Source organism: Myotis nattereri, assembly GCF_964212035.1.
Source record: "Myotis nattereri genome assembly, chromosome: 5".
Taxonomy (NCBI): Eukaryota; Metazoa; Chordata; class Mammalia; order Chiroptera; family Vespertilionidae; genus Myotis; species Myotis nattereri.
In genome coordinates, this window is record NC_138080.1 from 92,315,258 (window position 1) to 92,329,949 (window position 14,692).

General features: G+C 39.5%; 1 protein-coding gene across 3 annotated transcripts in view; it reads right to left on the reverse strand.

Annotated features, from left to right (window-relative positions):
- Positions 1–14,215, reverse strand: part of FAM114A2 (family with sequence similarity 114 member A2) — a 29,820-nt gene extending 15,605 nt beyond the window's left edge. The window contains exons 1-7 of one of the 3 annotated variants that reach the window (XM_081091779.1): positions 14,139–14,215; positions 10,134–10,359; positions 9,220–9,710; positions 3,243–3,487; positions 2,810–2,909; positions 2,322–2,414; positions 1,138–1,229 (exon numbers count right to left, since the gene is read on the reverse strand). In XM_081091779.1, the coding sequence (XP_080947905.1) occupies positions 1,138–1,229; positions 2,322–2,414; positions 2,810–2,909; positions 3,243–3,487; positions 9,220–9,700 (1,011 nt within the window). In that variant the 5' untranslated portion in view covers positions 9,701–9,710; positions 10,134–10,359; positions 14,139–14,215. The remainder of the gene's footprint in view (positions 1–1,137; positions 1,230–2,321; positions 2,415–2,809; positions 2,910–3,242; positions 3,488–9,219; positions 9,711–10,133; positions 10,360–14,138) is intronic. The other 2 variants (XM_081091781.1, XM_081091780.1) reach the window with 2 other exon arrangements.
- Between the last annotated feature and the right edge of the window lie 477 nt (positions 14,216–14,692).

The following is a 14,692-nucleotide window of genomic DNA, read 5'->3' on the forward strand; positions in this document are numbered from 1 at the left end:
AATTCCACATATGGTCACATACTTAATAGAAATTTGTACAGAGTTTCATCAAAAGACATACAACAATGCTCACAGCAGCCTTTTTGTAAAAGCTAAAAACTAGGAACTACCCCAATATTCACCAAACTGTGGAATGAATAAATGTGACAGAGTCACACAATGAAACACAGCAAAGAAAATATAATATTCTACACACACTTCACCATGGATAAATCATACAAACATAATGTTGAGTGAAAGAAGCCAGATACAACAGAGTACATTCTGTATGATTCCACTTATATAAAGTTTAAGAGCAGGCAAAATTTATCTAGGATGGTAGAAGTCAGGATTGTGATTATCTTGGTAGGCAAGAGCAGGAGGCACAGATGACTGGGAAACAGACAGGGGGGACATGTGAGGTGCCATCATGTTGTTTCTTAGTCTGAATGTGTTCACGCTGTGAAAATTCAAACTGAACACTTAGGCCTTCATTTTTCTGTATATGTGTTATACTTCAATAAAAGTTAAAATTAAAGAATATTAGCTATCCATATTCACATAGAAAAGATATTAAGCTCTAATGTTTCTATCCCTGGCCAGTGTGGGGCAGTTGGTTGGGTGTCATCCCATACACCAAAAGGTTACTGGTTCGATTCCCAGTCAGGGCACATGTCCAGGTTAAGGGTCTGATCCTGACAGGGGGCATGCAGGAGAGAGCCTATTGATGTATCCCTCTCACATCGATGTTTCTTTTTCTGTCTCTCCCTTTTCCTTTCTCTCCTCTAAGAATCAATAAAAAAAATCTTTTTAAAAAGTGTTTCTAATCATATAGTCTTACAAGTATCCATCATATATTTCTCTTTTGCCTAAAAGATGCAATTATGAGCAAATATTTTTGTACAGCATAGTTTTCTAGGGCTACCAAACTAAGAATTCCTATTCCATAAAATGTAACGTATACTTCCTCTCTGTTACATTTAACCTTCTGCTCCCACCTCTACTCCTCTAAAGCGAATTTTCAAGTACCTGTCACTCTATCCTTAAGATCAAAGTAATTTGGAATGCCAATTAGTTCCTATGGCTTTTCAAGGATGAGGGAGAAAGAGACAAGAATCCATTGTAATCTTGGAAGGAAGCAGGCCACCTTATACTCACTGTGCTCTGAACAGCAGTAGAGATAGTCGAGAATACACCAAACGCTCCAGTCACCGGGGAGGAGTTTTCATCCTCTTTGGCATTTCTTTCTCCTACAGGAGGTAGAGAAGTGGTCCATAAATGGTTTTGCTTTGTTAGCATCTATGTGAATTTTTAAAAAATTAGACCCTACTTCCCACATGAAAGGTATTAGTCTTTTTGTTTTATTAAACTATTTGCCTATTTTAAAATGAAAGGTAAAATAGCTTTTTTATTTTCATTTAATTTCAAAAATAAAATTCAATCTACTACTATATGATCCCATTTACGGGATCTTCTGGACAAAATAAACTATAGAGTTAGAAAGAGATCAGTGGTTGTCAAGAGCTGAGAGTAGGTACATGCATTAGGAGACTTTGGGGGAAATGATGAAAATATTATTTTATCTTGATTTCCTATATAGATACAGAACATATCCTCTATCTGTATAATCACAATGGACTGTGTAAACAGTGTAAACAAGATTGCATGCTTGTCAAAACATATAAAACTATCTACCTAAAAAGAGTAAACTTGCCTGGCTGGTGTTGCTCAGTGGTTGAGTGTCGACCCATGAACCAGGTCACGGTTTGATTCCTGGTCAGGGCACATGCCCAGGTTGCAGGCTCAATCCCCATTAGGCGCATACAGGAGGCATCCGATCAATAATTCTCTCTCACTGAAGTTTCTATCCCTCTCTCCCTCTCCCTTCCTCTCTCTGAAATCAATACTTTTTTTAAAAAAAAAAAAAAGACCCCCACATCTTAAAAATCCAAGCACAAAAATATACACCCCCAAAAGTAACACATTAAAATATTTTTTCATTCCATGATAGTTTCAAAATCAGCTAACTCTTATTGGACTTTTATTAATTGTGCAATATGATGGGCAATTTTCACATTCTGTGTTCAAGAACTTGTTTATTTAAGATTTATAAAAGTCCTAAGATATAAAACACCATCCCATTGCATAGATGAAGTGAAGTGAAGAGACACATGAGTGGTGAAAAGACACAGACCTCCGTCAGCCAAAGACTCCAAATTGCCTTTCTCACCAGTCCCATCATACCCTGAATATCAGAGGCTCAATAATTTTCTACTGAAAAATGAGCTCAACCATTCCATGTTGATCCATAATTCTATGTCTTACTGTTTCCATATACTGACCTGCTGCATACTGGACCTCATTTGAAATATCACTGGGACTAGGGATTCCAAGGGAAGTCTCTGCCTTCTCAATGACATTTGAAATACCTTGTCCTAATGACAAAAATGATAACATTTTTATTTTTAAATATTACTTGCTATTAGTCACCAAAACTGAACAAACCAAAAATTAAATCCATACATTTTTAATTTCATACAGCTACAGAACATGTTATTTGGATCTTACATAATCTTTGGGAATGCATCCTTATGGAAATAGAAAAAAATGATTCATTATCACCAAAGAATAGTTTTATATTAACAAATCCTAAACATCAACCTTCTAAGCAGGAAATGCTGTAAACTCTAGTGGCTGTGTAAATCAGCCCATCATTATTAATGCATCCCCAAACTATAAAGTAAACATAAAATTTACTAACAAATCACTTTTAACCCAGATCTTCAGCAAAATACACATAAAAATTAATAAAAATAACTGATGGCCTTACCTACTGTGGCCACTGTAGCTGAGGCCGAAGAAAGTAAGGACTTGCCCCAGCTGCCCCAGTAGCCCCATCCAGTCTGAGGTTCATCTTTGGAAACAGTCTCCTAATTTTCCCAGTAGCCAGAAAAACAAAAACAAAAGAAAATTTTAAAAATTAGAGGAAAATAAGACAAGGCATCTAATTTGTAGCCACAAGTATGGGCAAAGGGATACACATTATTTGGCTAAAGAAATGTATTGTTTGACTGACAGAGATTTACGTAACCTGCATGTGAGCACCACGCAGCAAAGACAACTACTCATAAAGGCATTTGTAAACCTGAGAAATGATGTTTTATGCTTCTAAAAGGAAACAGGTGCAATTCTAACCTGGCAATGATTATAAATTATTTTTAACCCTAACATTTTTTAACCTCAATTTTTAATAGATACTCTACTTTGCCTGCAGCCTGTGATGCCTGAACAGGAAGAACTTCTGAAGTCTCATGGTCACTGGAAGGTTTGGACTCTGGTCTTTTCCGAGTAGAAACTACAGGTTCTGGTTTACTCTCTGGCTTGACACTTTGGTCAACAGACTCAGAATTCTTGGCTGGCTCGGAGTTCTCATCTTCAGGGATGGGGGTTGCTTCAGTTATCACTGGAGTCTCAATATCATCTTTATCTGACATGATTAGATCATTGCCTGGTAAAATAAAAACCCAAGAACAAATTAATTATGCAGGTTTTTCAGGTATAAATTATTTGTTTCAACCTTTTATTTTGAGATTATCATAGACTCACATGCAGGTAAGAAATAATACAAAGAAACCTCATTCAGTTTCCCCCAATGGTAACAATTAGTATAACTGTAGTATAATATCACAACCAGGATATTGATAGAAACAATCAACTGACTTTACTCAGAATTCACCAGTTTTATATGCACTCATTTGTGCATGTGTAATTAGTTCTATAAAAATTTATCACATGTATAGATTTCTGTGACCATCACCAAGTCAGGATACAGAAAAGTTCGATCACAAGGATCACTTGGGTTATTCTTTTATAGCCACATCCTATCCTCTTCTCATCTCATAGCAACCAATTATCTGTTCATCTCCATAATTTTGTCATTTCAAGATGTGATTTAAATGCAATCACAGACTATGTAAGCTTTTGAGATCAACTTTTTTCACTAGCATAAGACCCTCAAGACTCATCCAAGTTGTTGTGTGTATCAATAATTTCTCCTTTTTATTGCCAAGTAGTATTCATTAGTAAGGAAGTATCTCAGTTTGTTTCACCATTTACCTGTTGTTTGCAGTTTGAGGCTATTACAAATAGAACTATGAGCAGTCATGTGCAATTTTTTATGGGAACATAAGCTTTCATTTCTCTAGAATAAATGTCCAAAAGTACAACCATTGGTACTTATTTCATTTTATAAGAAACTGTCACCTTAGCTGGTTTAGCTCAGTGAATAGGGCATCAGCCTGCAGACTAAAGGGTACCTGGTTCAATTCCAGTCAAGGGCACATGCTGGGGTTGCAGGCTCGGTCCCCAGTGGGGGGCATGCGGGAGGCAGCCAATCGATGATTCTCTCTCATCATAGATGTTTCTATCTCTCTCTCCCTCTTCCTTCCTCTCTGAAATAAAAATATATTTTTTAAAAAAGAAAAACAGAGGAAAAACCAAGATGGCGGCATAGGTAAACACCGGAGTTAGCTGCCTCGAACAACCACTTCAAAAATACAACTAAAAGACGGAACGGACATCGCCCAGAACCACAGGAAGGCTGGCTGAGGGGAAATTCTTCAACTAGAAGGAAAGAGAACAGCATACGAGACTCAGATGAGGCGCAGTGCGGAAAATACAAAGGTGCGGAGGTACGTGCAGAGCGGGCTGGTAGCTGAGGGCGCGGTTATTGTTTTCAATCGGGAGGGAGTCTCAGTTCTGAGCTCCAGTTCTGGGCGAGTCTCTAGGGACCCAGACTCAAATGGGAGAAGTGGGACTATCTGGCATCGGTCGGAACGCGAGGGCAGCTTTCTCTCCGAGGTTTTCAGCGGTTGCTGGGACTCTGAGAGGCAGAGCCTCTGGGGATGGGGCTGAGAACAGCCATTACTGCTCCCTCCACCCGCTCTGTTGATCCGGTGGGACCCGCCCTGCCCAAGCCCTGCGCAGACCCCATTTGCCAGATAGCCTTAGGCAAAGGCTAGATTAGCACCTCCCTAGAGGACAGAAGTTTTCCCACTGCAGACACAGCTGATTCTCACAGCCAGTTGGCCTGGAGGTCAAATCCCCCTAGTATTAACTACAACAATCAAGGCTTAACTACAACAAGACTGCGCACAAAGACCACTAGAGGGTGCACCAAGAAAGCATAAAAAATGCGGAGACAAAGAAACAGGACAAAACTGTCAATGGAGGATATTGAGTTCAGAACCACACTTTTAAGGTCTCTCAAGAACTGTCTAGAAGCCGCCAATAAAGTTATTGAGATCCTCAAGAAATCTAATGAGACTCTCGAGGTTGTGATAAAGGACCAACTAGAAATTAAGCATACACGGATTGAAATAACGAATATTATGCAGACTCCCAACAGCAGACCAGAGGAGCGCAAGAATCAAGGCAAAGATTTGAAATGCGAAGAAGCAAAAAACACCCAACCAGAAAAGCAAAATGAAAAAAGAATCCGAAAATACGAAGATAGTGTAAGGAGCCTCTGGGACAGCTTCAAGCGTACCAACATCAGAATTATAGGGGTGCCAGAAGATGAGAGAGAGCAAGATATTGAAAACCTATTTGAAGAAATAATGACAGAAAACTTCCCCTACCTGGTGAAAGAAATAGACTTACAAGTCCAGGAAGTGCAGAGAACCCCAAACAAAAGGAATCCAAAGAGGACCACACCAAGACACATCATAATTAAAATGCCAAGAGCAAAAGACAGAGAGAATCTTAAAAGCAGCAAGAGAAAGAAACTCAGTTACCTACAAGGGAATACCCATACGACTGTCAGCTGATTTCTCAACAGAAACTTTGCAGGCCAGAGGGAGTGGCAAGAAATATTCAAAGTGATGAATGCCAAGAACTTACAACCAAGATTACTTTATCCAGCAAAGCTATCATTCAGAATTGAAGGTCAGATAAAGAGCTCCACAGATAAGGAAAAGCTAAAGGAGTTCATCACCACCTAACCAGTATTATATGAAATGCTGAAAGGTATCCTTTAAGAAGAGGAAGAAGAAAAAGGTAAAGATACTAATTATGAACAACAAATATGCATCTATCAACAAGTGAATCTAAGAATCAAGTGAATAAATAATCTGATGAACAGAATGAACTGGTGATTATAATAGAATCAGGGACATAGAAAGGGAATGGACTCACTATTCTTGGGGGGGAAAGGAGTGTGGGAGATGCGGGAAGAGACTGGACAAAAATCGTGCACCTATGGATGAGGACAGTGGGGGGGTAAGGGCAGAGGGTGGGGTGGGAACTGGGTGGAGGGGAGCTATGGGGGGAAAAAAAGAAAAACAAATGTAATAATCTGAAGAATAAATATTTAATAAAAGAAAAGAAAAAAGAAAAACTGTCATACTCTTTTCCAAAATAGCATTCCCACCAGCAATGTATGAGTGACTATGTTTCTCTGCACTCTTACCAGCATTGGCTAGTATTATTTTTTTATTTGAGCCATTCTGATAGGTGTGTGATACTTTAAGTTGCAGTCCTCTAATCCAGCAGTTCTCAACCTGTGGGTCGCGACCCCTTTGGCAGTCGAAGGATCCTTTCACAGGGGTCGCCTAAGACCATCCTGCATATGAGATATTTACATTATGATTCATAACAGTAGCAACATTACAAGTAGCAACAAAAATATGAAGTAGCAACGAAAATATGAAATAGCAACGAAAATAATTTTATGGTTGGGTCACAATATGAGGAACTGTATTTAAAGGGTCAGAACGTTGAGAACCACTGCAATCAATAATAGTATTGAACATCTTTTCATGTGCTCATTTGCCATCTATATATCCTATTCAGTGAAATACCTATTTGTATTTTTTGCTCATTTTCTAATTGGATTTCTTTTCTTTTACTGTTGGGTTTTGAGAGCTCCTTTTATATTCTGGATTCAAGTCTTTTGTCAGATATGTGGTATGCAACTATTTTATCCCATTTGTAGCTTATCTCTTCATCCTCTTTAAAAGCAAAACTTTTTCATTTCAATGAGGGCTAATTTATCAACTTTTCCTTTTACTGACTGTAATTTTTAAAAATGTTAGTCATTAATCATTCCTACCGTACATTTTCAGAGAGATTATGAAATCCAAGCCATCAGGTAGTATTTACAACAGACCAACTACTAAATGGCAATGTTAACCAATTAAATTCCTTCCAAAAGTAAAGCTCTTTGGCAATTAAAACCAAGATATTAGTGTTTTCACAACAAGCAGATGCTGCTAGTTTACAGGATAGCCAAATATCACCAGGGAAGATACAAATGTATCCAATATACACATACATACTAACATACATATACACACACACACACACACACACACACAATGAGACCTTAGGTATGTACAAGCACAGATTTTGTACCAATATATACTAAGTACAGACCCAATCCATACCATAAAAATGTTCCTAATGTACTAGAAAAGAGAGCCCATGTTAACAATTAAGAAAGCTTGGAAGGCCCTAGCCCAGGGGTGGGCAACCTTTTTGTGAGTGCACGCCAAAACCAGCAAAATCTCTGACTCAAAATTCTTCTGCGTGCCAACCCTAATTTTTTGAGAACATGTTACGCCTACTTGATATCTCTTAAGGTGTACGTATGTGAAGAACCTTGAAGAAATAATAAAATTCATTTGAGCGACAAAAACACAGTATATGATGATGAAAAATACATTTAATGTATACGTGTACACTGATAGTCCGACAGAAAACTTTATGACTACATTTGATATTATCAGTGGGACTTTTGCTGCTGCATCACCGATGACAGAGATTTTACATCAGGTTTATATTTCGTGACCTTCAGAGATATGCACAAGCTACTACTTTCATCCGTCAGGCTACTCCTATTACGAGACTTAACAAAATTCATCACTGAGAACAAAGATTCACAAGCGTATGTGGATGAAAACATGGAGAGTAATGCTGTTGCAAAGTTTTTTAAACAGAAAAAATTTTCTGGAATGGCATTCCAAGTCCTCAATAGTTTGTTTTCGACACTTCTCTCTGGTACTCCTGTCTCTAATCGCGTTTTTTTCAATGTTTTCCAAGTCAACTCTAAGGTCAATAAATTTCTACTTCCAAATTGAGCTACTCTGAAATTCAATCAACTGCATTTCAAAGTCAGCCATGTCTATCCATGAAAACATTTGTAAGTTTAGTTCCTCCAGTTTCATGCTGTCTGGAAACCTCATGAATTTTGCTATCTCTTCCGATTCTCTGAATTTCGCAAATCTTGAGAAGAACTGCTCAGTAGTTGACTCGATGATGTTTAAAAACAGCTTTTGAAGGCTTTGACGGTCTGTCCTGTCATCTTTTGGGAGGTTTATGATGTGTCTCTTGAGTTTGGGAAATACCTAAATCTCTCACCGTCCACATCCCTCTTAAAGACTTGCAGTTTCTTTTCAAAAGCCTTTATGTAACCAAACATAATATCAAGTGTCTTGCCAGTTCCTTGTAATTTAACATTTAAGTCATTCAAATGTTCACAAAAATCTGCAAAGAACATCAGTTTAGAAACCCACGTGGCGTCAGACAATTCTTGGTAAGAAACATGTTGGTTATTCAAGAAGAGCATTATCTCATTTAAGCATTCAACGAAACGTTTCCGAACCAAACCTCGGCTAAGTCATCGAACACTGTTGTACATTTTCAGTCCTTTATACACAGATTCTACCTCATTCAGTAAAACTTGAAATTGTCTTTTATTTAAAGCCTGAGCAGAAATGTAATTAACAACTTTGGTAACTGTTTGCATCACTTCCTGCAGTTCCCTCAGGCCAGCTTTTGCACATAAAACCTCCTGATGTATGATGCAATGAAAACCTATCAGTGTATGACCAACTTCTTTCGCAAACAGATTTACAAAACCTGCCTTCTCACCAGTCATGCAAGGAGCACCATCAGTGGTGACGGACACTACTTTTGAAATGTCAATTTGTCACGAAGAGAATTCGTTCATAACTGCTTTACATATTTCAGCCCCAGTAGTATGCTCAGGTAGAGTTAGAAGGGCAACCATCTCTTCACATATTTCATCACCTTTACAAAGTCGAGAAAAAATGGCCAGCCTAGATGACGATGTAATGTCTGTACTTTCATCAATACAAATAGAAAAAAACTGACATGAAGACAAATCTTTTGTTAATTGTTCAGCAGTATTACTTGCCAACTTAAGTATCCTATCCTTACCTGTTTTCCTGCTCATGGACAAATCTTTAATGCGCTGAATAATCTTTTCTTTTTCTGAGAAATCGTCAAAAAGGAAAGGTGCACACTCTAGCCAAGCTTCTTTAATATACTCTCCATCACTGAGTGGTTTTCCATGTTGGGCAATGACTTTTGAAACTTCAAAACTAGCAGCAACTAAGTTGAAACTGGGCCTGCCTGAGATGAAGTTCATAAAATTATCAGCCTGTTTTTTTGTTTTGCTGAGTTCCCGAGAAATTAATTCTCTTTGTTCCTCTTCGGTTTTATTGCTTATGTTCTTATGAACACTTTCAAAATGCCTTTTAACAGAAGATGTTCTGCAAACAATAGTTTCAGAACAGAAAATACATAAGGCTTTGTTGTCTTTCTTAATCACACCAAACTTTTCTGTCCAGTATTTTTGAAATTTTCTAACATCCTCTTCAGCTGAACGACATCGTTTCTTAGCTGGTGGTCCTGACATTCTGCACAATCTAGAAGGACAGAAAAAATACATGAGATGATGGTACACGTGAAAAAGGTGAAAGAAGAAAAGTAAAATGTCAGTAAGTGATTAATTAGCTTGATCAAACTACTGTACTGCTATTACTTTTTTAATTAAAGTAAATAGAGAGAAAAATAGTTTGCTATCCCTACAAAAATGGTAAGATGGGCGCAACGCAGGGAACAGTAAAGATAAAGCATGTAAAAAATCACAAAATGTAGAACCTTTATTTATAAATCATAATACATTGTATGCATATCAGTTATTATTACTTTTATTTATAAGATTTGGTTTATGGATAACAAAAATGTGACAGAGTAAAAATATTTTCTAAGGAAAATAACAGAATAAAGAAGAAAACATAGACAAATACAGCATAATGTAATAGGAGTATGGTAATTATGTAACTTACTTTTCAGCGCAGACGGATACGGTGTGATGATGACATCACCGGGTTACTGCTGTAGCGTGCATCGAGAGAAACATAGAAATTTACTCCCCTTTCGTTAGTACCGGTGGGCAAAGCGAGAGAGAGGTTTCATTTTTATAGAGTGAAATTTTGAGTAAGGAGGTGAGGCGGTTGTCTTGTCAACGAAAACCTGTTGCGTCTGAGGCTGAAACCAAAACACTGGTTGGATCTAGGAAGGCAGGGAGAGTTAAGGCAGAGGTATAGAAATTGCTCTTCCCCTCTCTTCTTACTCCATGTCTATGGTCTTTAAGATAACTTGTTATGTAAAATTATTTATTTATCTAAGATGCACCTACACTGAATTTATCTGAAAAATAAAGAAGTCAATATTAAGAAAAAAATTGTAAATGGAAGATTATAAGAGAAGGTTTCGCATGCCAGCAAAAGTTACTGGCGTGCCATATTTGGCACGCATGCCAGGGGGTTGCCCACCGCTGCTCTAGCAAGTTTGGCTCAATGGATAGCGCGTTGGTCTGCGGACTGAGGGGTCCCAGGTCCGATTCCAGTCAAGGGCACATGCCGGGCTCGATCCCCAGTAGGGGGTGTGCAGGAGGCAGCCAATCAATGATATTCTCTCATCATTCATGTTTCAGCCTATCTCTCCTTCACCCTTCCTCTCTCTGAAATCAATAAAAATATGTTTTTTTTTAAAAAAAGACGGCTTGAAAGGAGCACTATACTAAAAGAACAGAGAGAAAGTCTGCTAGAAATGGAGAATAACATTCATGGATAACATATGAAATAGACATAGAATACTGGCCACAAACTGGGATTTTTGATTGCCAAATACAGCCCACAAATGTTTGTACTTGGCTTGCAGACTGTTTAAACAATTGTTAGTATTAACTGCTAACATTTAAAACCCAAAGTTTGTATACAAATAGATTTCTAACTTCCCTTGTCAAATCAAAAGATCTTGCAACACTGGGCCCACATTCGACCTGGTAATAACTAGCTTACAGCAAACAGTTGCTGGGATATTTTAGACAGGGTCCTGTTCTCTAGTTCTCCACAATTTTCACTCAATTCAATCTGACTGTTTATGTGACCTGATTAACCCCAATAGCAGAGGTAGGCAACCTGTGGCACATGTGCCAAACATGGCACGCCAGTAACTTTTGCTGGCACCTGAAACCCTCTCTTATAATCTTCCATTTACAATTTTTGTGAACATTTGAATGACTTAAATGTTAAATTACAAGGAACTGGCAAGACACTTGATGTTATGTTTGGTTACATAAAGGCTTTTGAAAAGAAACTGCAAGTCTTTAAGAGGGATGTGGACGGTGAGAGATTTAGGTATTTCCCAAACTCAAGAGACACATCATAAACCTCCCAAAAGATGACAGGACAGACCGTCAAAGCCTTCAAAAGCTGTTTTTAAACATCATCGAGTCAACTACTGAGCAGTTCTTCTCAAGATTTGCGAAATTCAGAGAATCGGAAGAGATAGCAAAATTCATGAGGTTTCCAGACAGCATGAAACTGGAGGAACTAAACTTACAAATGTTTTCATGGATAGACATGGCTGACTTTGAAATGCAGTTGATTGAATTTCAGAGTAGCTCAATTTGGAAGTAGAAATTTATTGACCTTAGAGTTGACTTGGAAAACATTGAAAAAAACGCGATTAGAGACAGGAGTACCAGAGAGAAGTGTCGAAAACAAACTATTGAGGACTTGGAATGCCATTCCAGAAAATTTTTTCTGTTTAAAAAACTTTGCAACAGCATTACTCTCCATGTTTTCATCCACATACGCTTGTGAATCTTTGTTCTCAGTGATGAATTTTGTTAAGTCTCGTAATAGGAGTAGCCTGACAGATGAAAGTAGTAGCTTGTGCATATCTCTGAAGGTCACGAAATATAAACCTGATGTAAAATCTCTGTCATCGGTGATGCAGCAGCAAAAGTCCCACTGATAATATCAAATGTAGTCATAAAGTTTTCTGTCGGACTATCAGTGTACACGTATACATTAAATGTATTTTTCATCATCATATACTGTGTTTTTGTCGCTCAAATGAATTTTATTATTTCTTCAAGGTTCTTCACATACGTACACCTTAAGAGATATCAAGTAGGCGTAACATGTTCTCAAAAAATTAGGGTTGGCACGCAGAAGAATTTTGAGTCAGAGATTTTGCTGGTTTTGGCACGCACTCACAAAAAGGTTGTCCACCCCTGCCCTATAGGTATCTGAGCTTGCAACATCTGCTTCAAAGGGCACTTAGCATTTTGACAGATGAAGATGCCAAGGAAAGAATTCAAGGGTATGGAAACAAAACATGGGAAAGCTCAAAGGCCCGAGGTGTGACAGTATGAAATATGCAGTAGTACACATAGCAGGGAGAAGGTAGGAAAACATAGGCTAGAAAGGTAGATTTATACACCATGGAGCCTAGATAATATGGTTATATTATACTAAAGGTCCGATGCACGAAATTCATGCAAGAGTAGGCCTTCCTTCCCCCAGCTGTCAGACCGGCTTCCCTCTGGCACCTGGGATCCAGGCTTCCCTTGCAGCCCTGGCTTCATCCAAAAGGCTGTTCAGTCTTAATTAGCATATTACTCTTTTATTATTATAGATACATACATTATGCATTCCCAAAACACATAGAAAAAAAGCCAACCTAGATACAACTACCCATAGACATACAAACCAAGTTTGAAATATTCATTCATTCATTTACTTGCAAACACTTGTTAAGTACCTACTAGTTACCAAGCTCTGGACATTGACAAATAAGGATACAATTTCTGCGCCCCACTTACTCCAAGGGTCAAATGGAATGACTACACAGTTCTTGCATAAAATTCAATTAATGTTCCATGTAGTTGAGTATGCACTTTTTAAACTATCTTTTAACTCTCCTTATGCTCTCTCCAAATTACAACGCATAGTAACTAATATATATTTCAAACACAGCGAACTATGCATAGTACATATAGTATACACACTACACACAGCATACGCACTACATAATCTATATAATTTTGCAAAAGACTGGAAGGACATACTCTAAACTACTAAACACTGGCTATCGCTACTCTTTCTAGTGTATATCAAAGGTTCAATGGTATTTGAGCTAGGTGGGAAGAGAAGTTTTTGTGGTGCTGGCTGTACATGTTTTTGTCAGTTATCCAAGTATTCTGTAGTAAGTGTTCTATTTGTTCTATTTGCTTAATTGGAGGAGAAAGACTCAAAGGACTGGGACATTACAAGCAAAACTGAATGGCTGAGTCATATATTTTGAAAGTAAAAATGTATAATATATATATATATATATATATATATATATATATATATATATATACACTTTTCTCAGCATTATCTTGGAGAACTTCCAGCCACAGTTACCAAAATGGAAGGTTTGGCTTAGTAACTAAGAGCACGGGCTCTGGAGTTGGGGCACTTTCTTCCAGCTCCGTACTGCAGCGATCCTGAGAACGCGAGTTCACCCGTCCGCGTCTCGTTTCCTCGACTGCAAATGCTGCTGGGAATACCCACTGGACAGGGAGCCCATAAAGATCAAATGACACGGTGTGTGCGAGGGTCTTGGAACAGAGACGGGCCCATAACCGGTCGTGGGGAACATCCGCCGCTAGTACTTGTGCTGGTTGTTTACACCACTGCCATCGTTACTAACAGGCTGTCTAGACGGACAGACGTGCGCTCGCACTTCCTCCCACAAACAAGATCTCCGAAAGGATATCTAGCGGAAACGCAAGCGCTAAGTTGACCAATTCGTCCACGACGAATTTTCCTCCCACAAACATATTGCTTCAATGACCACAGCGCTTCCGCGTCCAGCCGCGAGGTGGCCGCCGCCCGGCCGCAGACCGCCTCCCCCCGCCCCCGACCCGCCCCCGACCCCAGGGACAAGGGCCGCGCGGTCCGGCTCCGGGACCCCGCACCCGACCAGCCTCCTCCCGGGAAGCCCCGTACCCGGCCGGCTGCCACCCTCACCGCCGCCACAGATGCCGACGAGCCGCTCCTACCAACCCGGAAGTACTCCTTCAGCCCGGAGGCAGCCTCGCCTTCCCGAGAACTCTTCCGGGTCAAGCCGTTCCAGCCGGAACAGGGCTCGGTGCAGCTCCGGTGAGTGAGGTCTCGGTGGGGGTCGCTGCGGGGAAGAGTAGAGGGGCGCTGCTGGGGTAACCTAGGCTTGGGTTCGAGCCTGAGGGTTGGCGTAGACTGTATCCGTCGGGTTTGTTTTGAAGGCGTGGCCTGAACTGCAGGAGTTCGGCCGTTGTACGTTTGCTGAACGACAACAACACACCAGGCACTGCCCGGGCGCTAGGGACAGACACACCCACCCTCAAGCAGTTGACATTTTAGTGTGGAAGCCGAACAGGAAACGGGAGGGGGCTTTGAGGGACTGGGTGATAAAAGGTTTCAGAAGGACAGATTGGTAGTTACAGAACAGTCATGGGGATGTGAAGTTAGGGAGCATAGTAATATTGTAATAACTATGTGTGGTGGCAGGTGGTACTGGAAAA